Raw genomic sequence first — 24,633 nt, 5'->3', positions numbered from 1 at the left:
GCGGATATCTGGCACTTTCATACACTTCCACATTTTCACCTGCCACCGACCTGAGGCGCTGGCATTTACGTCGGAGGAAAAGAATCCTGAATAAGTTAACTTTCTCCCCGTTTGTTCCCGGGGTTTTCCCGGATACTGCACCACCTTTTTAGATGCCCCATCCTTCTATAGGTTGCTTGGGGTGTCGCTCTTCTTTCTTCCAACCTTCGCTTCCTGATCCTCATGTTCTTCGTGTATAGGTGTTAGTTCACCATGTGCAACGCGCGTGTTCTGCTGTATGTAATGCCTTTTTGGAGCTACGAGCGTGTGATGATGAACCAAGTACGGACAATGCTGCAATTTTCACACGTCCTGGCGTGTGAGCTTGAGAAGGTGACCGTGACCGAATATTGTTGTGACAAATGATGGCCATTCTCCAGTTTTTGGGTTTTGTGGTGCCCCTCATCGGGCTCATCACCACCGCAATCCTCCTACGGCGCTTTGCATCGTTTATACACGTTTACTTTCTTCATAGGAGTGCAATTCAACGTTATGCATTGGATGATGATACATTCGCTGTCGTTACGGGCGCAACAGGAGGCATGGGCAAAGCGATCGCAGAAGACCTTTATGATAGAGGGGTATATTTAGTCATTCATTAATGTGGAAGCGGCGATTGATACCTCTTTCTGTGTGTTAGTTCAACCTCGTTATCCATGGTCGCAGTCAAGAGAAATTAGATAGGGTGAAAGAGGAACTCTTGCAGCGGGGGCCCCTCAAAAAGATCGTGCATACCCTAAGAATTAATGCTGAAGATACTTCCACATACGATTTCTCTTCTCTGAAAGGGTTGAAAATCACTGCTGTTTTTCTGGTGGCGGGTGGGGCGTCCGTACAAACCGTTCCGTGAGTACATATACCCTTCCTCTCGGGCGAAGATCAGAACGTTCATGTTGATCTGAATCATATTCATCACCAGTTATGACCAGGTATCGTCTGAATATGCCAACGGTGTCATTCGCCTCAACGCTCTCTTTCCCATTGATCTCCTTCGAGCCCTCCTCCCTCAAATGCGCGCCGCAAAGGTGCCAATGCTGGTCGTCGGAATTGGTTCTATTACTGGGCGTTATCCGGCGCCATTTTTATCCATCTATTCCGCGTCGAAATCTTTCCTTCTCCGATTGATCCACGGACTAAGTATCGATGAGAGTTTTCATGATCCTTCCGCCGATACCACCTTCCATTATATGAACGTCGGAGAAGTGATTAGCCCTGGAAGTTTCACGAAGGAACCGAATCTCTTCTGTCCTACGCCTGAAACGATAGCTAGGGCTATCATTCGAGTTGTTGGATGTGGTCATCGCGAAGTCATCCCGTACGTGTGGCACGTACCTGGAAAAGTTATGCTGGATATCTTTGGGGACAGTGTGGCTGCCAAGATCATGGGAAAGCATATGAACTTGGGCGAAGGGAAAAATAAGAATGAATGAAGGCGCATCCATCGACACACCCAACATACCCCCTCAACAGATCAATCATGGCGAACCCCGTCCATCCTGATTCCTTTCTGTTTCTTTCCATTTCACGTTTCTCTACGGGATTCTTGGTGCAAACGGTGCCATGGAAAGAGTGAGTTCGCGTTGTCGTACCCCCCGAGATCCCTTCTAATGCATACGGAGAGAACCTGGAAGGATGGTTTTGACAGTGTTGTTTGCCACTTCTGGATGTCTGCTCACACCCATGATTCACAGAATACCCCTTCTTCAGTATTTATTGTGACACATGTATCCAATCCATGATACTCCGACCTTCGAGGCACTTTTTCCTGTTATAAAACTCGTTTGTATGGTCTCAAGTTCGATAACGGGCTGAGTGGTGCTGCCAAGTCAGAATCTTTATATTCAGGAATCGAGGGCGGTTCCACGTCCCAGAGTGAAAAAGATTATATCTTCGGGAATCGGGGATGTGAATACAATACGACTCAGCAACATGTCGCCCTCTTAGCACTGACTTGTTGGACCACTTCTTCCGATCAGCCCGACGGCAACGTTTGTCGGACATCCTGTGTTAATGTGACTCGATCGTCGCATAAGCAACCCTCCAAGGCTACATTCACTCGAAGGGATCCCCGGTACTATGGGAAGGGTCGACGGCACCTCTCTCCGTCGATGTGGCAACCGAACCAAATGATAGGATTCAGTGGCCAGCATTCTTTGATGGGATGTGGGCCGCAAGAAGGCTGTTGAAGTTTACTGCGGTATGAGGAGTCCCGTACCCCACTGAGCCCCAGAATTCTTGGCAAAGCGCTTCGTTCATTTTAGAACTCAATTGTCAATATGGGTCGTCGCCCAAATTGTGATCAGGGACGATAAATAAGCCCACATCAATGACCGATCGAAGAACGAACATTTAAGTTATCCCTGACTCTCTTTCGAACATCATCGCATGAGGCCTCAAGGCATAGTGGGATCCTGCCTAGATCAACTTTCCTTGTTCGGCAGACTCCGTCTCAACAGCCAAATTAGGCGACCATGTGAACTCTTTTGCCAATCTTTCGCAGTGCCCAGCTCTGATGCGGTTGACTGTACCTTGCCCCCTGCGGCGCATGAGGTACCTTAGAGATGCTCTCTGAGGTGGGCTGCTGCTACAAAGGCCACTGGAAGTAACTTAGACAATGCGGCTTTAAACAAAGAACTTTCAGGGTAGTTGGCAACCACTACAATAGCTATTGTCCTTGTATTTAAGGCAGCCTCTTTTGCTGCCACTGACTGTGTTTGACAACTCGTCTAACATTCGAACTCTTCCATATCGCTGTGCGATAACTTGCTCTCTGGCTGGAGCTTCGTCATTCACTTTCAGCTATCCCTCGACACACTTCTTGTTCACAATGCATCGGCCGCTCTTATTGCTGTTTGCCGTTACCCTTTTCGAATCAGTGCGCTCGCATGCCGGTGAGTGGGCTTTTCCCTGAGCTGTGCGTCCGATTCATGGATTACTGTTCAGCGATGTTCCACCCTTCGATGTGGGGGTTCAATGCTACTGGCGACACTCCCTTCTTTGGGAACGGTGTTCCAGGAGAACACGATAACCGACCCGTTGTTCCTCTGATTAATCGAACATTCGAGCAGTGGTGGCTCCACGGTTACTCCGAATACCCACCTCATCCCGAAGGTTAGTAGTGACTTTCGGTTTGAAAGTTACTCATTTCAACGGCCTTTGGTACAGACATCATGCAGCTTCCGGCCGGAGGCTCCCAAATGATTGAGATCGCTTGTGGAAAACAGTTCACGTCGTATTGGCCAATGGTCGCTTCTACGGACCAACGTAATGGGGATCCCTCCCCATGCCGTATGTCATTTTGATGATTCGTGTGAACCACTCACCGACAGAAATATACTGTAGCGGGTAGCAACACACAGGAGTTCCACACAGGTGGCCTTAATGATCTCGGAGGTTGCGCTCTTGCCATATCGTACAAGAGTAACGTATCTCAAGTTGCTCCTGAAGATTTCACTGTCTTCAGCATAAACCAAACTTGCGTATGGGAGCGTGAAACATATTTTCAAGTGCCAAAGGACATGCCACCATGCCCAAACGGGATGTGCACCTGTGCTTGGTTCTGGATTCACCAAGCGGATGCGGGTTCGGAGCAAAGTGAGTTTTTCCACTTTTTTTCGAAGGTACATGGGACTTATTCGGCTTTCATCCAGACGTGCGTGCTACCTCAGCTCATGCAATTTCTAATAACTGACAGGTGTTCTCGTGGGTCAGTATATGATCGCGTTCCAATGCAACATTGCGAACGCTACTGGAACTGTCCCAGTGGCGAAAGGGAATCCTGCCCGGCGATGCGGTGATGATCCAAGGTACAATCGGCCTGCCAATCCCGCCAATTGCACGTACGGCGCACGTGAGCCCGCATATTGGTATCAGTTTGAAGAAAATAATGTGAGTTTGTGCCCAACGAAGGTTACCTCCGGCTGAATCCATTGGGTCCAGTTCTTTGAGGATACTCTGGACCCACCTGTCTACACACCTCTGTATGGCTGGACGGATGGCGCACAGGATGACATCTTTCGTACGGTCCCTTTTGGGACTGACCCCAACACAGTTCCAAATCCTATCACAATGTCGGGATCTACAACGACACCTACACCCACGGAATCATCGACCACTTCGGTTACTCAGTCCTCTTTCACCTCTTTGACTGTATCGACTTCATCCTCCGCCTTCTCTTCATCTTCATCCTCAACATCGACGCCTTTACCAAGCCCGCAAAGATTAGAGACCGTATGGTGAGTGCTACCCTCGCCCATTCCCATGTATTCCCAATTCTAATGTTTCGGTGCATAATTCAGTATGCGCCCGACGGAGTTCTCGCGACGACCTGGAGTTATGGCTGTCCTTGCGGACCGTCTAGGCCTTGGCTCACTACGCCAGAGACAGACAGCAAGGCGCCTCGTCAGAGTTGAGGGACGTTTTTAAATGGGCGAGCATTGAAGCTATGACTCGATTTACCGACACTTTACTTAATTTATGTATATTTGATGGGCGTAATATTGTAGACACCAATTTGTGATAAATGAGCGCATGCGCTTGATCTTGACCCTAGTTGGAGGTGCGCCAACCACGGTCATCGTGGTTACCGTCGAGGCTAGCTTCCGGAGTGACTATGCATCATACTGAAGTCCCCAGATCGTCTGGGTCTCAATGTCTAGAATTGTGAACGGGTTTGAATTCATCTATGCTTAGGCTGTAGAATGTTGGATCTCCAGTGTGTACTCATACAGGGTGTAACCACATCGCAGACGCATTCTCGCAACGCATGTACATATGTATTTACATGTATTTGCATCGAACATGATCTGTGCATGCCATCCCGACCCATCAGGTCCTGACAGCATCGGCCGCCTTAATAACTATGCGCACAGATTGCCCATGACTGCCCCGAAGCAGGGAATCCTACCGATGCGGACAGATCTAAGTGTGTCAAAACGATGGACATGTTTGTGGGGATGATTTTGTGTGGCCCAGAAATTTCTCGACCGAGTCACGCCTTTGAGCCCCTCTTTGAAGATAAATGAATGCTGCGCAGTGACAGATAGCCGAGATGTACAGGCAGAACGAGATCCATTACACTCGGAAGCCACGTTCACATGCAGGCGTGCAACCGGAGGTCTGATTCGCAAACTTGGTCACTGGTCCATATCGAAAGAGGGAAAGGCCCTCCGATACATCAGGCATCAGTCCACACTAACATCCCCCTACCCTCTGTTAGTTTGAAGTACCATTTTCCCAGGTCGGGTGACCATGGCGTATGCCGAGCGGCATTACCATCACCACTGACAATGGATCGGGTTGGAGTATCACCATCCGACCTCAGGTGCTACCGCTGCCTCCGTAGCCTTGAGTCTTATGCTTCTTGGTATCAATGCCTGGACTGCGAACAAGTTCGTTTATGCTTAAGTTGTGGAGTTGCGGGTCTCCACCCACCACCTGCTGTCCACGATGTCTGCCATCCAATGCTTTATTTCAGGCGCCAACTAGGCTCAGCTCCCACCATCCCATGGAGCGTTACGCGCACGAGTGACATCGCGGTTATCGATCTAATCAGGGGTCGGGCCCTTCGACGGAAGCCACAGCATGATGATGTCATTTGTAACTCTTGCCGCAAACCCGTCAGAGGGCCAAGGTATAAGTGTATACAGTGCAGTGATTTCGATTTGTGCAATACATGCATGGTGTCCCAGGGCTATGTTCACTCTCGTTCACATCGATTTATTATGTTTTTCGAGACGAACAGTATCGTAGTTTTTCCCGGGGGTATAGATCCTTGTAGCATATTTCCAGTCCCGGATAGAGCATTCAGGCCGCCAATCCGAGACAGTCCTCCGTCCAGATCTTCTCACAGCGCCGCGCGATGTAACTCGTGTGGCCGTCCAGAAATCCAGGGGATCCGATATAAATGCTTGACGTGTCCAGGTCAGTCAGATTGTAGCCCAGACGACGTCGGGATATGCTCATTTGAAAGGTTAGATTTCAACGCATGTCGCGTGTGTTTTAGGTAAGTATCGGCAGAGCTTGTGTTTCCATCATCGGAGCCAAGTGATTAATGGAGATCATGCCAGACGAGCGCGCACGACCCATTCTGATCATTCGTTTGTGAGGGTAAATTCCAATTCTGACATAATCCAACCAAGTGACACTCCGACAACCGTCCAACATGGCGTGTCGTGTCATCATTGTGGTGGCCGAGTATGTGGAGCACGCTATATGGTGAATGCGCCCTTTTCTTGATCGTTTACCGGTTCCTCAATGGAGGATATATTTATGACTAGTGCCTGTACCCCGCTTGCCGAAACATCAATTTCTGCGAGAGTTGTGAGGCATTGCCAAGGCCACATCGAGTCCATCCCGCTTCGCATCCTCTCGTGAAGTTCAGAGAGGATTATGTGTCCATGACAACAATTGGCCCACAAGATGGGGACTCGGGGATGCCTAGATCCTATTGGGAGGCCATATTTGAGTTTGCCCACACTTCGGGGCTCCCTCTGTTAGGACGTCTCAGGCAAGGTGCTCCCCAAAATGCTTCTTTGAATTTTCCTTCGACCGGCCCTTCAACTTCTTCCTCGGAAGTGACTGAAAGGCTCAATCAACCTGGGTCAAGACACGGCACGCAGGGTTCCCAGAACGTTTCTTCTTTAGCGGGCCCTTCAGATCCTTCCTCAGCGAGAACCGATCGGCCTGTACTGGGACGTCAGACCCCCGAGAGACCCCAGGATGTTTCTTTGAGCCATCCTTTAGCTGGGCGTCCGAATGCCCCTCCGACGATCGCTGAAGGACGTACCCAATCTCTATCAGGACCCTACATCCAGGACAGTAGTAGTTCTTTGATTCACCCCTTAGCGATAGCTGAGAGGGCCAATCGGCCTGTGTCACGACATCATGCCCATGATATTCCCCAGGTCATATCGTCGAATACTCCTCTGGCTCGTCCTTCAAATCCCTCCCCGGAGACAACTAACAGGGTCAATCAGCCTGTATTAGGGAGTCGTATCGAGGATTCTTCCCAAACGACTGCTTTGGATCCTCTGTTAGGAAGTCCTCGAAATTCCGCCTCAGCTATGGCTGAAAGGGACAGTCAACCTCTGTCAGGAAATCGCATCCAGGATGTTCCCTTAAATCCTGGTCCTTCAAATCCTCCCTCAGCGACGACCGAAAGGACCGGTCAATCTCGGATCCAGGGTTCTCCTCAGAATGATGCTTTGAATCTTCCTTTTCCCGGTCCTTCAATTACTCACTTAGATCCTCTAGCTGGCCCTTCAAATTCTCCCACTGTGGAGACTGAAGGTACTAATGAATGCCCAATATGTTATGAGGACATGGCAAACAATGAAGTCGTCGGTGCGAATTGCGCCCACACACTATGCACTTCTTGCAAGGAGCAAATCATCGCAGTGGCGAGGGCGCATGGCCGGAGAGCGACTTGCCATGCTTGTCGACGGCCTTATCCCGATCAGGACAATGGAGAAATCAGACCTAACATCTTGAATCCTCGCTTTCATGACTTGCTGCTTTCACTAATGCGGAATGGGCAGCATAACAGATGATCCACATCGAGCCCTCCTTCTCTGTCAACTTCTTGAGCGCTTGAATCTGTACCATTTTATTTCTTTGTTTGTTGTATCTTTTATCGTTCCAGCGGAGTTGGCCGAATTCCCTTGTACATTTGTATGTCTACTCGTTATTGTACATGTCCTTGTGACTGGGTGCCAAAGTGCGGAAGCCTCGGGTTTCTTCACATATGTCAGAGGCTAGGCATAGCTAGAGCTCAGTCTGGTTGTGGATACAATATTGGTGTATGGGTGTTGAGAGGAATCAGTGTCTAGTATGCGGCGTTCCTCGTGACTTTGGCGCAGCACGATTATCAATATTCGCATATTACTCACCACCGCAAACGATCAGCCCGATAATGGATCAGATAAGAGTTTCACCGCCATCTGATTTGAGATGTCACTGCTGTCGTTGCAGCCTTGCATCCCATGACTCTTGGTACCAGTGTCTGGATTGCGAACGAGTTCGTCTGTGTCTGGATTGTGGGGATAGGAACCACCCATCACCTGCCGTTCACGATTCCAACCATCTTATGCTCTGTTTAACACGCCCCCCTGGGTCAACTACCAATATCCGATGGAGTGTCACACACACTGATGACGACGCAGTCATCGATTTCATTCGGGGCGGGCAATCCGAGATAGGCCAAGGCACCATGCTTTTTGCGATTTCTGTCGCGAAACGATCAAAGGCCCAAGATTTAAGTGTATACAATGCAGAGATTTCGATTTATGCAATCTCTGCATGGTATCTCGTGGTTCTTCACACACGCGTTCACATCGTTTCGTCATGTTTTACGAGACGGCGCACATGGCAACCCTTCGCCGGGGGATCGATCCTCGTAGCCGTTTTCTAGTCGCGAACGGACTCCGTGGGTCCCGTATGACGCGTGACCCTAGCGTGCGATGTGACTGGTGCCAACAACAAATCAGCGAGGTCCGATATAAATGTTTGACATGCCCAGGTTAGCCAGATTGTTGACTCAACTATGCTGGGAATTGCTCATTGGAGGGTTAGATTTCGACGCGTGCGATGCATGTTTTAGGTAGGTGTTGGGAGTTCTTGGCTGCCACATCCTAAATCATGATTGTGTTAGGCGCATGCGTGGGGCTCATTCTGATCATTCCTTCGTCAAAGTGAACTCCGATTCCGACATCATCGAACCGAGTAACATTCCAACTGTAGTCCGACATGGAGTGTCATGTCACCGTTGTAGGAACAGGATACGCGGGGCACGCTATATGGTAAATGGCTCCTCTTCCTCCCCGCTTGTCGATCTGATGAATTGACGACCAGTGCCTGCACCCTACGTGCCGGGATATCAATTTCTGTGAGAATTGCGAGGCCTTACCGGGACCAAGTCGAGCTCATCCTGCCTCGCACCCCCTCATAAAGTTCAGGGAGGATTACACAGCTGTAACATCAACGCGTTCGCGAGGGGAGGATGTAAAAATGCCTAGATCCTATTGGGAGACCGTGTTCGACTTCGCTCGCAGTTCGGGAGAAGCACTGTTAGCACGTCGCACCCAGGATTCTCCCGGAATAACTCCTCGAATCGTTCTTTGGTTCGCCCATCAAATTCTTCCTCAACAGCGGCCGAAAGTACCAATGAATGCCCAATATGCTACGAGGACATGACTAACAACGAGACTCTCGGAGCGAATTGTCCCCACACATTGTGCACTTCTTGCAAGGACAGGATCATCGCACAGGCGAGGGCGGAAGGTCGGAGACCGACTTGCCATGCATGTCGTCTTCCCTATGTTCGTCAGAACTCGGATCAACTTGTTGAAGTTGAGCCTGACGACATGGTCTTTCGCTCGCAAGGTTTGCGGCTCTCACGATTGCTTGCATCTATGGCTGTAATGGGAGACCCTTGAAAATTTCTTGTTTTTCCGTAGCATCTCATCTAGACATCTAGTTTGTTTCACATCATGGAGTTGTTATCTGGCTGGTGGCCAGGTGGTGGCAATCTCAAGTATAGCAATTCACATCTCGTATATATTTATCACACTGCCATCTTCCTGTCAATGTCATTCGGTCTTGACCTTGTTTTTCTCGGCATATGCCGATAACGCACCTGTCTGAAATGGATTCATCCCCGCCATGTTACTCCTGTCATTGCGATCTTGGATTCCATCGTCATTGGCAATGTCTGGATTGCGACCGAAGTCTGTGTTTAGAATGCAAGGACGTGTTTGACCCATCACGCGCCGTTCACGATGCCAACCATCTCATGCTTTGTTTATCATACCTCTCTCGGTCAACTCCCATCGATACCACACGCACTGATGATGCCACTGTCATTGATTTCATCAGGGGTCGGGCAATTCGTGACAGACCAATCCACAATGCAGGCTGCGATTTCTGTCACGAAACGATCAGAGGTCCAAGATTCAAGTGCATACAGTGTAGAGATTTCGATTTTTGCAATACCTGCGTGGTGTCCCATGCTTATTCGCACACGGATTCACATCGGTTCGTCATGTATTACGAGATGGCGCGCATCGCAACCATTTGGCAAGGTATCAACCCTCGTGGCCTCTCTCCGATCGCGGACGGAGGATGTAGCGTGCGATGTGACTGGTGTCAACAACAAATTGAGGAGATCCGATATAAATGTTTGACATGCCCAGGTTAGCCAAATTGCGACTCAAATCCCGTTGGGAAACACTCATTTGGAGGGTCAGATTTCGACGCATGCGACACATGTTTTAGGTATGTATTAGGAGTTCTTTGCATCCCTATCTTGAATTAGGTATAGAATCCGCTAATGATTGTGGTAGACGAATGCGCGGGACTCATTCTGATCATTCCTTCATCAAAGTGAACGCCGATTCCGATATCATCGAACCAACCAACATTACAACCATAGTCCGACATGGTGCGAACTGTCACCGTTGTAAGACCAGGATATTGGGGGTACGCTATGTGGTAGGTGCCTCCATCTTCCTTCCGGCCTGTCAATCTCTTAGTGGGAGATATGTTGGCTTAGTGCCTACACCCTGCGTGCCGGGACGTCAATTTCTGTCAGAACTGCGAGGCCTTACCGGGACCAAGTCGAGCCCATCCTACTTCACACCCCCTCGTAAAGTTCAGGGAGGATTATACATCCGTAACATCCATGCATTCACAAGGGGAGGGTTCAGAAATGCCGAGATATAATTGGGATGTCGTCTTTGAATTCACTCGCAATTCAGAACAAGCGCTGTTAGCACGGAGCGCCGAAAATCCCCCTCAGAGTGATTCCTCGAATCGTTCATCAGTTTATCTATTGAATTCTTCCTCAGTAACAGCCGAAAACGCCAACGAATGCCCGATATGTTTCGAGGACATGACGAACAACGAGGCTCTCGGTGCGAATTGTCCCCACACACTGTGCACTTCTTGCAAGGGCAGGATTGTTGCACAAGCGATGGCGGAAGGCCAGAGGCCGACCTGTCATGCATGCCGTCTTCCCTATGTCGTTCAGGACCCGGATCAAATCGTCGATGTTGAACCGGATAACTTGATCTCTCGCTTGCGGGATTTGTGACTCTACGATTACTAGCGTTTATGGTTATAATGGGAGACACCCTGACGAAATTCTTGTTTTTCTTTCATCTCCCTTTTTTAGCGCTCCGATCTGTGCTATCTCATCGAGACATCTAATTTGTTTCACATTTCTCCTAGTTAACGTACTCCTCCTTTTGGGCTTTCTGATTATCATTTTCATTCTAGTAGGGGAATTCGACTGTACAAAATATCACATGGAGCTGAGTGCCAAGAGGCGTGAGTTCGATGACGTAAGCTCGGATCGCCGAAGTTCAGCTCGTCCGCAGTCAGCTTGCTTTCCCTCTCCACATCCTCAGCTTGCAGTGTAGTAATTCGCAATGGATTTCAGTGGGTATCATGATAACGGGAGGGATTAAGCTAATCGCGGCCTTCAACAGTCTGCATTCCATTAGTATGTAAGTGGTGAATGGTGTTTTGGACGATGTAGGGGTTCTATGCTACTGACAAATCCACTACAAAAGTCGGTTGTCCGACGAAAATCAGTCAAACTGATGATGGCACTAATGCTAGAGTGGGTTTGTTCTCTTCTTACCAAGATCCGATTTCGTTGACGTGGAATTTCAAATGGCTAGGTCTGTCCCCGGTGCCACAATAGTACGCATCCGCAACTGCCCTTTCATTCCGCTCACTTTGATAATTGGATGAACGCTCATCCATCTTCCTGTTAGTCTCCGTTATCTCGGCCAAATCACGAACATGGTTCGAATTGTAAGCACCCAAAGCGCTTTTGAGACAAACAAACCTTTCACTGGCTTCTCGCATATGTCATTTCAGCTGCTTCGTACCTCTTATCCCCATGTCTTCGCACCACATCTGGTTCTGCGGAATTTGTAGCTGGGAAGCTCGTCAAGGTCAAGGCTTTGAGCCTATGTTACCTGGTCAGGGTCCTCCTCCCGGTCCATGGCAGCAAGGGTGGTATCCTGGGCCCCAGTCGCCACCCCGAGCTCATGCGCCACCAAAGAATTCCTAGCATGGCAATGGTTGTATGCTCTGGTGACGGTAGCCAGAAAGACAGTCAATAAGGAATGGAATGGACGTTCGAAATTTTGCTTGTATTCAGATTGTGTCATGTACTCATCCTACTGTGCATTAAGTGCCAAATGTCGCTTTGAATTTGAATTCACAGGCGCTCGCGCCTATGATCGAGTAGTAAATGGCTCGAGAATAGTGTACAGGCTTCATTATGCATGGCTAGCCAAGGGAGTAAGACAACAAATAGTGTTACAACGATAAGATATGGGTGAGAGCGTTTGGTTGGACATATATGCCTGTTGGTCTACGAGGGTTAAGAAAATTAGTTCCTAGAACCCATGTAAAACAAAAGAGATATATACCGTCATCATGAATGATTTTTGTTCTTGAGCGGCGCTCCACCGAAGAACATGTCAAGCCCGCTATCCGTTCCTCGTATGTTATAGGAGCAGGGACACATGGATGGTGCACAGCACCGGGTTGGTAGACTTTCTCGGGGAGGGAAACAGTAGATGCATCATCTGGAATAGGAAGTTTCTCCACGCTGAAATAGCTGGGAGGGCGGGGATGACGCTCGATGTCTTTTTGTAATTGGGTCAGGGCAGCCATTCGGCGTCGGTATTGTCTTATGATGAAGGCGATAATGAGTGCCAAGAGGAGCAGCACGCCACAGGCTGTTCGGGGGAGATGTCAGTGATCAAGCTGGATCCATAAGGAAGATGACGTACAAAACAACACCAGGATAGTGGTATTGAAGGTAGACCAGTGACTGCTGGTCGCAGATGTCGGGGAGAATGTAGGAGAAGGGATGACTGATGATGTAGACGACATGGTCATTGATCCCGTTTTTTCTTTTTCAAAGTGGACGTTGAGAAGTAGGAGAGGGAACGTCAGGTAACTTGTGGAGGAGCATGATCCTGCCACCAGCGCCTAATATATGTCTTCCTGGGTGAGTGTCGACGTCTCATCACCATCGTAGACGCCCAGAGTGATGGTGAGTAGACTCTGAACTCGAAAACAAAAGATTTGTTTGGTGTCTCAATACATCAATAGGAAAACCCTGTCAATTGGAGCAAACCCTCGTTGTCCTGGTGAGTTGATCAGACGTTCGGCACCTGCCGGATATGAATCTCATTTCACACGACTAATCACGACGGTAATCGTGCCGCATGGTCCTTGCGTTGCAGCGCTGACAGTGATGGGGTCCTGCGGGTGTTCTGGTGGTTTGTGGTGTCTATATACGTGACTTGATTTGGCTCAGTCAACATTAATCTCACTTTCATCTTGCCATGGAGGGATTCTTCGCTTGATACATTTTGACCAGTTGGCGTACCGTGGCATTGTAGACTTCATCCAAATTGTAAAGGAGCATCATCAGCACATCCAGGACGCAAAATGAGCAACAAGTAGAATTTTAGTCATTATGGCATTATTTTAATGATGGTGATATTGGTTGTACTTCCTCGTACATCTTGTATGTAGAGTCTCCTCAAGTATTCCGACTTATATTGTAGCGTTGCCCAATCCCCATCTGTGGTGGCAAAGCGCGCGGATCCGCAAAGCGTGGAGTGTTGTCTGGCCAAAAGTATGCATATCCCTTTTGATTTACTTCTTTCTTCATTCCTCGTTTCTATTTCAGGAGGCAATCAAAAGCAACTAGAATTTGAAAGTGATGATAACAAGCACCAAACAATGGAACATCGAAGTCAGCCCGTCCATAGCAAAAAAAAAAACGGCCACCGCGCGCAGCCATTTCCATGGCTGCCCTCAACAAGAGGCCTGAACCAGCCGCTAATATACCCGGTCCATCTCAGAAGACAAGGCCCTGACCAGTCCCTCGTGTTGCTGCCCGCAAGAGTTGAAATTTCTTCGCTTACGACTTTGTTTTCCACTCTCGGATCTAATTTACTCTGTGTCTTGCTTAGGATATGCTGTCCGTGCTCAACAACTTCGCTGCATTTTTTACCATCTTTCAACAATTCCTATAGCCTGATAGAATTAGTGTGGCGTAAGCTTTAATTGTAGGGCTTTGTAGGCGTAGCTTTTTTTTTTCTTTCCTGGAACTTCCTTGTATGCCAACGTTGCTATTCAGCGAACGTCGTTGCGTCTGAAAGAGAGAAAGGTTTTGGAACGTCTCCCTCAGGTCTCTAACCCGAGTTCTGAGGTGAGAACAACTTTATACTCATTATAATGTCACCTATGTTCCCTTGTACACCAGCATCACCAAACGTGACGATGGTAAACTGCGTCTTTTATTCAAATTGAAATTTCGGTAATACGCGATAGACTTGTTGTAAACGCGTCGTTTCAAAGATGGCAACGGTTCACTTGCAGTCCAAAAGTAATACAGAGGAGAGAAATATAACCAAGTACTTACATACAGCACTCCAGCGCCCATATTTGTTTCTCTGCAATAATATTCTAGGCTTTTCTACGCGGTACCTTCCATGCATGTGACCCACGTTCAACACTAACTTGTGGTAAACACGAAGGTATTTTACTGTTTTTTTTATCTACTTTAGTAGAGGCTGGGAACCTGCATAGTTTTTTAGGTGACCCCAATTCCATGTTGTGAGAACTGCGGGCCGCCGTGGGAACCTGCACCTGACCAATGAACAAGGATTACAACAAACGATGGCAAATTTGATCCGCTCAGCGAAATCTGGAAGTGACTGGACAAGGAACGAGCTAGCTGCTTACCACATCGAGTGCCATCGCGAAGAACCGCTCGCGTTTTTCGGTGTTCAGGCCTTACCGCAGCCACTTGTTGACCCTGAGCTCCTCACTTCCCTCGATGCAGCACAAGCAGCCGATGATCGGAACGCTGAGCTTCTCAATCTTTTAGATATGGCGAATGCACCCCGCTCGGGCGAATCTGCGGTTGACGATTTTGCGGCTGGGCTGTTCAGGGCCCTCGGTTACGCTAGACGCAACCGAGTCGTTCGTACTCGGACAGACCTGAACCTTTTCGTTTGTGGCGAGTTCAGACACGCGAAAAACCGATGTCTGCATAATAGATCGTGATCAAAACGATATTCTTTTGCTCGTTCAGGAGGACAAACGTTACGAGGAAGGTGACGGCGCAGACCCTGAAGCGCAGCTAATCGCAGAAGCTATAGCCGCATTCGACACCAACAACAAGCAGAGAGTCAGAGCCGATCTGGATTCACTTGACGAAAAGGTTTGCCCCAACGCCTTCTTTCCGTTGTCATACATAGTTGAATATGATCAAGATAATGCCTGGCATCACGATGATGGGCACGGCGCCGACATTCTACAAGATCCCCGTCACAAATGATTTGCAACAGCATGTGGCTCAGGGCACTTACCCCCCCAACCCCACCTGCGTCATGTTCTGTCAGCCACCGGTACCTCGACCTGCTCGCCGGTATAGTGAGGGAATGAAGCCCCTCGATAACAGGTGTCAGATCCTTAGTTGTTACGAGGCTTTCAAGACCATTATTGGAATCTGATCTCACACTGTTTCAGGAACACATGAACTTTTTTGAGGATACTGTACACACATGACCAACAACCGGATGGTTTTGGACCGTGACAAAATTTTATGTCGGACATTCAACCGGCAGGCCTGAATTTAGCGTGACAGCCAACCGGGAGCCAGGAACAGCGTGACAACGGAAGTGCCCGGCCAGAGAATTTGAAAATAATAATTGAACTGAAAATCTTGTGTTCAGTTACACCATACTCAAAATTTATGTAGTTTCTTTTCTGGGTGGCATTATGGATGGATTTTCTCTTGCTCGCCGCATTGCTTCTTGTGCTGATGAAGCTATCACATACAAGAATCTTCCTGCCTTTCTCATCGGACCCTACTTCCCTCATGAAACCCTGTCCATCAGGGAATTCATTTCCTTCCAGCTTCCTCCCATTCAACCCCCCACAAAAAACCCTGGGGCATGCCTCAGTCATAAACCACCATCTATGGATCTACTCTCAGAGGATGATGTCTGTGCAGTGGATTGTCCTAGCCAACTAGAAATGAGGGAACTCATCACAGAGTTTGAGATCAATGATGAGAGCTCTCTTACCTCAGTTGAGATTGCCACTAGTTGCGTCCCAATACTCATTCTGGAAATTTGAAAGATCCATTTCCAGTTATTGGATCTTCAAAATTTGTGGAATGACTTGCTTTGGCAGGCAGAGGATTTGATAATGTGTTACCCCAGTCAGTGATTTGCAATAGAGGCAGCCCAATGGAGACTTACTTCATGTGGGTGGAACAAAGAGATCTGAGGGGTTTCACACATGGGACAGTGCACCATTGGGGCTTTGATGTGATATATCTAACAGAATAACTGCTTGCTCTAGTAGTAAAGCTCAGTCTCACTATATGTGCAAGAACTGAGGAAAAGGGAAACTAATTCAAAAGATTGAATATAGTTTGTGGACTTCACGGATAAGTCCAAAGTGACCAAAAATAAGTAAGAAGAAAAGGTGTTGTGACCAAGTAGTCACGCTACCGTGGGAATGTGGCTGTATGAAAACTCGTCCGGCCTCCCATAGCACATGGTTCCTCCAACAATATCTCTGTTTCGTGCCTGGTCACAACAGATATTATTCATCATATTGAAATTTTACAAAGCAATGTAGAAACTACGAACCCAATGGTTAGGCTGATAACCCTGCTTGAGACACAACTTCTTGCTGGATTGTCAGGGCACACACCCTGACTAGCCTGGCCCTGGATCCTGCCCTCATGTGACTTCCAGGTATCCCCGGAAGTTTTTGCCATATTGGGGCCACTGTGGGAAAGTGAGAAGTTAACCTTCTTCTCACTTTCTTACCCACAGTAGCATTGTGTCAGGGCATACCCTGCCTGACCCTGCGCCACGCTGCCCTACTCTGCTCCCCTGCCATCACTCCCTGCTCCCCCTATCCCTTCTTTCTTCTTTCTTCTTTCTCCTTTCTTTCTATTCCTATTCTATGGTCGACTTCCTCTTTCTCCATGTATGTTAGAACTGGGTGAGGGCAGATGATTCCAGAGGGGAACTGGAGACTTAGCAAGGAGGGACCTTGGCCTCAGCGACTCAAGCGGAGCACTGTGCCATTGCTGTTTGTCCATTTGGTCCTTAATTTCATAGGTGGCAAGCAGGAAGTCTCTAGGGGGCATTTCAGGTTGATTTTAGACTAAGGGCCTAAAACGAGTATGTACAAGCACTGGTATATAATGGAGGGGGTGAAAGCACAAGGGAAACAAAGGGGGTCTGAATCGGAACGAAGGCGTCTGAACGGGAACAAAGGGATGGTGGAAGTGGAGCGGTGCTGAAGGTCATAGGGCAGAACCTGTGGTACATCCAAAAGGAGATAGGGAGGGTGAGGCCCAGAGGGGCAGGAGGGTGAGGTGAAGTGGGGATGATGACTAACTGGCTAGAATGGGAAGAAGCAGCAGTCCAAATAGGGATGAGGGGAAAACGCAAAAGATACATTACAAGCGGCGAAAGTGCTGAAGATGATCCATGGAGCTCGGAGGTTATGGAGGTTATGGAGGCGGGGTTGAAAGTCCGAGGAATATTGGCAATGGTGTTTATGTAGTATGAGGTCACCAATGCAATGGACTAAAGCTGAGGTGGAGTCAAAGTCTGAGGTCGGAGCTATGATGGAATCTTGGAGCAAAGGTATGAGTGTAGTCCGAGTTTGGGGTATGGGACAGCAGTGGAAGGCCATAACTTGGTGGAGGGTCGGTGGAAGAGGGTCAGAGGGAAGAGAGAGGAGAGGGGAGGAGAGGAAAGGGGAGGAGAGGAAAGGGGAGGAGAGGAAAGGGGAGGAGAGGAAAGGGGAGGAGAGGAAAGGGGAGGAGAGGAAAGGGGAGGAGAGGAAAGGGGAGGAGAGGAAAGGGGAGGAGAGGAAAGGGGAGGAGAGGAAAGGGGAGGAGAGGAAAGGGGAGGAGAGGAAAGGGGAGGAGAGGAAAGGGGAGGAGAGGAAAGGGGAGGAGAGGAAAGGGGAGGAGAGGAAAGGGGAGGAGAGGAAAGGTGTCAGGTCCGAAGGTGAGTATCGGAGTGGACGGGAGAAGGGTAGGAGAGTGACAGAAGGGTGGAGGTGTCATGAGGAGGAAGAGGAGGAGTGAGAGGAGGAGCAGGAGGAGGGTGGTGAGAGGAGAGGTGTTCAGTCTGAGGTGAGTATTGGAGCAGACGGAGATAGGGTAGGAGAAGGATGGAAGGGTGGAGGGTAGGACTCCGGAGGTGGTGAAGATGGAGGTCTGGGAGTCGGTTTGGGATCGGGTATGCACGGATATGACAATGTACCACCACACCCTAAGGCCACTGCCTCTATCGCTGCACCTGCCGCATGCATCCCTGCCTGCACAGCGGCCACCCTTGGGATCTCCCATGGAGACACCTGGAATGGTGCGGCTGTGTGCAGAGATGACATGGTCCCTTTCATGTGACCCTAGCCGCATGTATATAACAGCACCTGGGGTGGGAACAGAAGAAGCAGCCTTCTTCTCACTTTCCCACTTCAGACTAAGTGGTCAGGGATAGGGCTCCTAGCGGATCGGATCGGTCTGGATCCAGATCAGAATCCGCAGATTTTTAGAGGTTTGAAACAAAAACTGTATCTGGCGGTTAGAAATCCGCGGATATGCGGATCAACCGCGGATTAAAGATAATACGTTCCAAAATTATATTTCGTTAGAACGGCCCTGATGAGAGCTTTCTAACAATACCAAATATGTCCATATTGGTGGAGAACTGACAGAGATATGGGGAAAATGGCACAAAAGATGGGTGTCAGATGCCAACTTTGGAAATAACGGGCCTGGGTGGTTAGATAGGACTTGAAAAAATTGGGAGAAAATATGGAAACATTGGAGGGGTATCTAGGAAAGTGGGATATATTTAATCCATGGATAATCCACCTATCTGCGGACTAGAAACTGCAGATATTATCCTCTCAAAAGCCACAATAGGGTAAGAGTTACAGTAAATATAGGGAATTTCACCCTTATTTGCCTCAGATCTCCTGCATATCTGCAAGCAATAAATCATGTGATAAAACTGCAGATAATCCGCAAATCCGTGGATTAAAAACCATGGATATTTCCCTCTGAAAATCCAAAACCGGATCTGTGAATTTCTGGATGCGGTTGCGGATATCTGTCATATCCATCCCTGGCCATCGACTTCCAATCCCTCCGATCCCTCCGATCCACTTCCGCTCCTTCCTCACTAACCTCGGAGCTCCTGTATCCCGCAATCCCCTTGGTACCCCTCGATGGTCACCACCCCCTCCTTTCAATTTATTACCTACACCTCCCTAAGTATGGAGCCCCGAAGGCTTCCGGACAGCTCCGACGTCCGCTAGTGCACTCCCACCTCCGCTGGGCAATACACTTGCTTGCCCTGCAAGCTCACCTTCGGGCCTATCCCTCCTTTCCGTTTCTGGGTTATCGCCTGCCTTTCTGCTAACCCCGTAACCTGACTCGTCGGTAATATTCAATCGGCTAATGTCTAACCCTGTTAGCTCCGCTCCGCTCGGCTCCGCCATTTGCAGACCCGCCCCCGCTGTAACTATATATACTTAACTTGTACATAGGTTACACTCCAGTAATAAAATCGACTAGAGTTTACCCTCTTCAGTTCTGGTGGCCAGTTAGTAAGTTAGGGCACGGACGTGTTTACTAGGCACAGCGCTCCTGGCATAAGTTGCTGAGGCTGAAGCCTTCCATCACGGAGACACTCCTTCGTCTCGACCCGGTCTCTGACAATATCCACAGATCATCCGATCTGCTAGGAGCCCTAGTCAGGGATGCTCACCCTGTGACAGGACCGCCACTACACATAGCCGCTACTCGTTGTAGGCGGGATAATTGCCCACGCACAGAGCCGGCTCGGATACCCGCTTCCACCATTCAGAAAACCCCTTCCATTCATGCGACAACTCGATACGGATTTGACATATAAAAATAGTGCTAATTCGTACGATTCCGACGATACCAAGAACGTCCTAATCGGTGGAGAATTGACGGAGTTCTATGTTGGGCAAGTTAGGCACGGGCATGTGCGGGCGTGGGAATCTCAAGCGGCAACCCAGAATTCCAGCCTCACTCGTTCCCACAGGGTCTAATAAATTGGTAAAAATGTTTATCGGCTGTGTGAGAGTTATCTCCGGCTTGATTTCCAATTTCGGCTCATAATTCCGTAAATCCGTTGAGAAATCACTTATTTTCTTATATTTTCATATTTTGCCATCATTTCAGTTATTGATTGATATTCTTTTATTGTTACTGTTACCCTTTTTTATTATTTCGCCTAATAAGGTACCCAGGTGCCATATGGTACCAATATTTGCCATCTATTATTTCTAAAAATAATTGTTTCTTATAATCCTGTACATACCGGATTTTTGAAAAGAAGTTCTCCCCTCCCCCAAAAATTCTTTAAGGTGCTAGGACACACTAGAGTGGGTGTGAGTGTGTGGAATTCCAACAGTAGGAATAAGGGCAACAATCTAGCCTGCTGTCAGGGCCCGGCCTCGGACTCGGAGGCTCCCTGACCTCAACCCCCATCTGGCCTGTCCTCACACTATGCGGGGCATGAGATGAGAAGAAGGGTAAAGGTCTCATCTCCCCGCATGGTTGCTATATAAAGGAATGGGTCACATGCCCACAACTATACAGCTCCTAGAGTTGTGTAGTGTGACCCGGAGGGAACATCCAGGTGGCAGTGCCCAGTAAGTGTGGGAACGTTCTGGGCGAGTTGCTTGCCCAGAACTGTGGCTGTGACCCGTGGGAACATTCTGGGTGAGCTGCTCGCTCAGAAAGTTCCCATGCTATCCCGTGCGCGCGTGTGTACACAACACACAAAGGCAACAACAAGGCAACAGTCAAAGAATAAAAGGGGGTAAAGTAGGTGGGGAGTCCGGGGCACCCTAAGGCAGGGTGCTGAACCCTGACAACCCAGAACTACACAACAGACCGGCCCACCAAAAAACTTGACCACAAATGGATCGGCCCCTTCCCAATTACCAAGGTAGTATCCCTGGCAGCAGTAAAGCTGCAACTCACCCCGCAGCAGGAGGGGATCCACCCAGTAGTCTCAGTCACCAATGTCTGCCCCTACCTCCCAGACGAAATCACAGGATGCCCAGCCAACCTGCACCCAGGCCCAGATGTGGTAAATGGGGAAGAGGAGTATGAGGTAGAAAAGGTCCTAAACTCCAAATATAGGTATGGACGACTCTGGTACCTCGTCAAGTTCACTGGCTGGCCACACTCGGAGAATGAATGGCTTCCCTGGGAGAACTTGGAGCATTCCCCAGACCTCATGGAGGAATTTCACCAAGCCCACCCCACAGCCCCCAAACCGACAAGGACCAGAAGACCCCACCAACCAAGAACACCAGCCACTTCGAGGCGAAGTGGCATAGAGGGGGGGTGATGTCAGGGCACAGCCCTTGACCCCACTCACCCTCAGACACCCTCACCCTTTCCCTAACCACCCTCTCCCCACATTTCCCCATTCCCCCTATCCTTCCCCCCACTGTTTCACACAATGACACGTGTGCGCGAACCCGTGGGAACGTTCTGGGCAAGCAACTCACCCAGAAATGTACAGCCACAGCCGTGGGAACATTCTGGGCGAGCAGCTCACCCAGAACTTTCCCACGGGTCACACCCGTTATGGAAAGTCAGCAGCAAGCGGGAACTGTATAGTTCCTAGGGTCCTTTTGTGTCGGCCTCACAGGGGGCTGAGAAGCTTACCCTTCTTCTCAGCTCATTCCCTGTGAAGGCTGAGGCTAGTCCCCTCAGCGACTTCAAGGAGTTAGCAGCTGGGGAGAGTACCCTGTTAGAAACCACCTCCGCCTAATGCAGGCATTTAGTGTAATGGTAACACACTCTTGGTACCTATGCAGGGTTCTGTGGTTCGACTCCCAGAATGTCCATATTTTAGCATTTAGGTTCCCAAGACCACGTGTACAAATTCCAACATACCCCAGCTTCCACACCTGGCCTCGCCCTCCAGCCACTCCCAGCTGGGGTCCGGATCCTGACAACACTCAACCACCATTGGATGATCTCCATTGCCACTTCCATTGCTCTTGATGGGCCCCTACCAGGTTTGTGAAGAGAGTCCACGAGAATGACTGTTGATTCTTTTGAGTCAATTATGAAAGGGATCCAATGGTTTTTGTTGACAAGTAGGATTCCACTGAGGTGAGTCACAACTCCAGATATCAGATCACTCCCAAGTTGATGGAGTGTTTTGTAAGTGGGTAGCCATTTATATGCTGCAAAGATTGCACTCCCTTGAGAAGCACATCCATGTCAGGGGACAGACCCTGGGTCCCCATGACCCCTCTCTCTACAGCCCATCCTAGGGCACAATGTGTCAGGGACAGCTCCAAAAGCGGCGAGGTCCCAGCATGGGGGACTCGATGGGACAATGCAAGAGGGCTAGCAGCTCTCTATGCCGACTAAGCTCGTGGGGCCAAACTCTCCAAAACTCCTACTTTCTCTCTAGACTCACTATGCTCTTGATCCTTAACTCCGTGGTGAGTTCTCCGGGATTTCCGCAAGGTCCGGGCTCAACAAATCCACTACCCACTCGTTGCAGGTGTCAGGGTTCAGCACCCTGCCTTAGGGTGCCCCGGACTCCCCACCTACTTTACCCCCTTTTATTCTTTGACTGTTGCCTTGTTGTTGCCTTTGTGTGTTGTGTACACACGCGCGCACGGGATAGCGTGGGAACTTTCTGAGCGAGCAGCTCACCCAGAATGTTCCCACGGGTCACAGCCACAGTTCTGGGCAAGCAACTTGCCCAGAACGTTCCCACGCTTACTGGGCACTGCCACCTGGATGTTCCCTCCGGGTCACACTACACAACTCTAGGAGCTGTATAGTTGTGGGCATGTGACCCATTCCTTTATATAGCAACCATGCGGGGAGATGAGACCTTTACCCTTCTTCTCATCTCATGCCCCGCATAGTGTGAGGACAGGCCAGATGGGGGCTGAGGTCAGGGAGCCTCCGAGTCCGAGGCCGGGCCCTGACATGGGTGCTGAGCCAGACCCTGTCCCCAACTTTGTACCTTGGTGCTGCTCTCCGGTTTCGGTCATAGTACTGGGCCATCTCATCTGCTGCATGCTCCAGGGCTGCCTTCACCTCTTCCTGCATTTTCATCATGCGAGAGGTGAAGTCGTCAGCTGCTTCGACCTCTGATGTGTGGTGTAGGAGAAATAATGGTCACACTATGGAAACCCATTATGGAAATATGCCAGATAAATCACAAAACCCCATATGACAAGTAGATATGAGAAAATAGAAGGACCTGAATTTTAATGAATTTTGACGAGATTTTACGAATTATTACGACTACATATGATAAAATGGAAGAAAGAAAATTAGCAAAAATACTTCAAGCTTAGCATCAACGAGACGGAATTCTCGGGGGAATTTATAGCAAATATTAAACCAAGAAATAGGACAATCGACCAAGATTTGACTATAAAAACAGCCAGAGAACCTCCATGGAAACTACTTTCCCATGTCCGCACATGTAGCTGAGGATGGAAGTACCATGGAACAAGGATTCCTTAGGAACTAATGCAAAATTCAAAGTTGTGTTTATAATAGGAAATGTAGATGTCCCCCAAACGGACCCAATGAAAGTAATTACAGCCATAAACGACGGAGATATGACTAAAACTCCCGGAAAATGAGGACAACTTTTAAAAAGCAAGCGCGAAGAACAACCAGTAACGACCGAGACGAGCTTGATAGCCCATTAGAAAGGAAGGGATCTAGTTTTAATTCACCCAAATTTTCATAATAAAAGGATCACGCATTAATGAGATATCCAATAACGGGAATAGTGACATCAAAAGTCCGGGCTCAGGGAAAAGACAATGTTTACGAAGTATCCATAATTAAAACATACAACGAAATTTACACGGAAATTATGAAAAATAGGGAACTATAGTTATGCAAATTTTCAGCCCAAACAGTCCAGCTGTTGTAAAGTTATACCAATGATGGGAATATAGAAATCCACATCATGTTTAATGACACGTGAGGGTGGCAATGCGAAGGGAACCGGCCATCGGAACTGAGATCTGCACTTCAGCAGATCGCGAAGACCAATTTCCATCCAAATAAGGAAGAGCCCAGTCAAAACAAAGCATGGAAAGTGCAAAACAACCTTAGATCATGAGGGAAAAATCTGAAATAAATCACGGAAGCCCATATGAAGGATATAAACACCCGCGCATACCATAAATCCCAAACAATTAAAAAGAAACAGCACCCGCATACGAACGACTACAGGAACGATGCACATGATTACCGAATGTGCACGCGAACTTTTGCTAACTCGACGAATACCAGGACATAGAACACAACTTTAGTACCATTGGAAAGGTGGGAATAAATGAAAATTTATGATACCAAGAACGTGAAAAACCATCGAGAAATGAATGAGATACAAGGACATGAAGTTAGAAACCTGAAAACGCGTGGGAAGACAGCTTCAAGAGGTCCAGAGCCCTAAATAAAAT

At 48.7% G+C, this 24,633-nt stretch overlaps 9 protein-coding genes and 1 non-coding gene across 10 annotated transcripts; 9 read left to right on the top strand and 1 right to left on the bottom strand.

Annotated features, from left to right (window-relative positions):
• The first annotated feature begins 166 nt into the window (after positions 1-166).
• On the top strand, positions 167-1,589 carry EI90DRAFT_855788 (uncharacterized protein). Its single transcript, XM_039068170.1, has 4 exons — positions 167-620; positions 680-885; positions 959-1,354; positions 1,406-1,589. The coding sequence occupies exons 1-4, from the start codon at positions 402-404 to the stop codon at positions 1,467-1,469; spliced, it is 885 nt and encodes a 294-aa protein (XP_038916846.1). The 5' UTR covers positions 167-401; the 3' UTR covers positions 1,470-1,589.
• Positions 1,590-2,498: 909 nt separating this feature from the next.
• On the top strand, positions 2,499-4,586 carry EI90DRAFT_3055522 (uncharacterized protein). The gene is given in 8 exon segments (XM_039060149.1): positions 2,499-2,930; positions 2,983-3,150; positions 3,205-3,327; positions 3,382-3,633; positions 3,646-3,647; positions 3,751-3,927; positions 3,979-4,274; positions 4,338-4,586. 8 exon segments carry the CDS (start codon positions 2,867-2,869, stop codon positions 4,462-4,464), a joined length of 1,209 nt encoding a protein of 402 aa, XP_038916845.1. The 5' UTR covers positions 2,499-2,866; the 3' UTR covers positions 4,465-4,586.
• A 423-nt stretch (positions 4,587-5,009) lies between these two features.
• Positions 5,010-7,053, top strand: EI90DRAFT_855928 (uncharacterized protein). Its single transcript, XM_039068171.1, has 5 exons — positions 5,010-5,961; positions 6,016-6,043; positions 6,108-6,255; positions 6,318-6,614; positions 6,709-7,053. Exons 1-5 carry the CDS (start codon positions 5,136-5,138, stop codon positions 6,769-6,771), a joined length of 1,362 nt encoding a protein of 453 aa, XP_038916844.1. The 5' UTR covers positions 5,010-5,135; the 3' UTR covers positions 6,772-7,053.
• Positions 7,054-8,002: 949 nt separating this feature from the next.
• EI90DRAFT_855572 (uncharacterized protein) lies at positions 8,003-9,140 on the top strand. Its single transcript, XM_039068169.1, has 5 exons — positions 8,003-8,557; positions 8,611-8,638; positions 8,690-8,837; positions 8,890-8,923; positions 8,989-9,140. The coding sequence occupies exons 1-5, from the start codon at positions 8,338-8,340 to the stop codon at positions 9,051-9,053; spliced, it is 495 nt and encodes a 164-aa protein (XP_038916843.1). The 5' UTR covers positions 8,003-8,337; the 3' UTR covers positions 9,054-9,140.
• Positions 9,141-10,062: 922 nt separating this feature from the next.
• Positions 10,063-11,207, top strand: EI90DRAFT_3055514 (uncharacterized protein). The gene is made up of 4 exons (XM_039060148.1): positions 10,063-10,229; positions 10,284-10,311; positions 10,380-10,527; positions 10,589-11,207. Exons 1-4 carry the CDS (start codon positions 10,079-10,081, stop codon positions 11,126-11,128), a joined length of 867 nt encoding a protein of 288 aa, XP_038916842.1. The 5' UTR covers positions 10,063-10,078; the 3' UTR covers positions 11,129-11,207.
• Positions 11,208-11,278: 71 nt separating this feature from the next.
• EI90DRAFT_855327 (uncharacterized protein) lies at positions 11,279-12,244 on the top strand. Its single transcript, XM_039068168.1, has 5 exons — positions 11,279-11,475; positions 11,526-11,543; positions 11,610-11,663; positions 11,817-11,856; positions 11,923-12,244. Exons 1-5 carry the CDS (start codon positions 11,466-11,468, stop codon positions 12,116-12,118), a joined length of 318 nt encoding a protein of 105 aa, XP_038916841.1. The 5' UTR covers positions 11,279-11,465; the 3' UTR covers positions 12,119-12,244.
• A 125-nt stretch (positions 12,245-12,369) lies between these two features.
• On the bottom strand, positions 12,370-12,951 carry EI90DRAFT_3015978 (uncharacterized protein; the record flags this gene model as incomplete). The annotated part of the gene is made up of 2 exons (XM_039056948.1): positions 12,370-12,794; positions 12,849-12,951. 2 exons carry the CDS (start codon positions 12,949-12,951, stop codon positions 12,370-12,372), a joined length of 528 nt encoding a protein of 175 aa, XP_038916840.1.
• Positions 12,952-14,754: 1,803 nt separating this feature from the next.
• On the top strand, positions 14,755-14,919 carry EI90DRAFT_2885864 (uncharacterized protein; the record flags this gene model as incomplete). The annotated part of the gene is made up of 1 exon (XM_039053960.1): positions 14,755-14,919. A coding segment is annotated over one exon (165 nt), but the record flags the coding sequence as incomplete, so codon positions are not given.
• Positions 14,767-15,617, top strand: EI90DRAFT_3055506 (uncharacterized protein). The gene is made up of 3 exons (XM_039060147.1): positions 14,767-15,064; positions 15,108-15,301; positions 15,354-15,617. Exons 1-3 carry the CDS (start codon positions 14,968-14,970, stop codon positions 15,591-15,593), a joined length of 531 nt encoding a protein of 176 aa, XP_038916838.1. The 5' UTR covers positions 14,767-14,967; the 3' UTR covers positions 15,594-15,617.
• Positions 15,618-21,950: 6,333 nt separating this feature from the next.
• Positions 21,951-22,023, top strand: EI90DRAFT_t120. The gene has a single exon. It is a non-coding gene; the product is annotated as a tRNA-Thr (tRNA).
• The last annotated feature ends 2,610 nt before the right edge of the window (positions 22,024-24,633 follow it).

Source organism: Cantharellus anzutake (genome assembly GCF_015039405.1).
Source record: "Cantharellus anzutake strain C23 chromosome Unknown EI90scaffold_20, whole genome shotgun sequence".
NCBI lineage: Eukaryota > Fungi > Basidiomycota > Agaricomycetes > Cantharellales > Hydnaceae > Cantharellus > Cantharellus anzutake.
The sequence above is the reverse complement of the archived record's forward strand: the minus strand, read 5'-3'. Positions and strand labels throughout refer to the sequence as shown.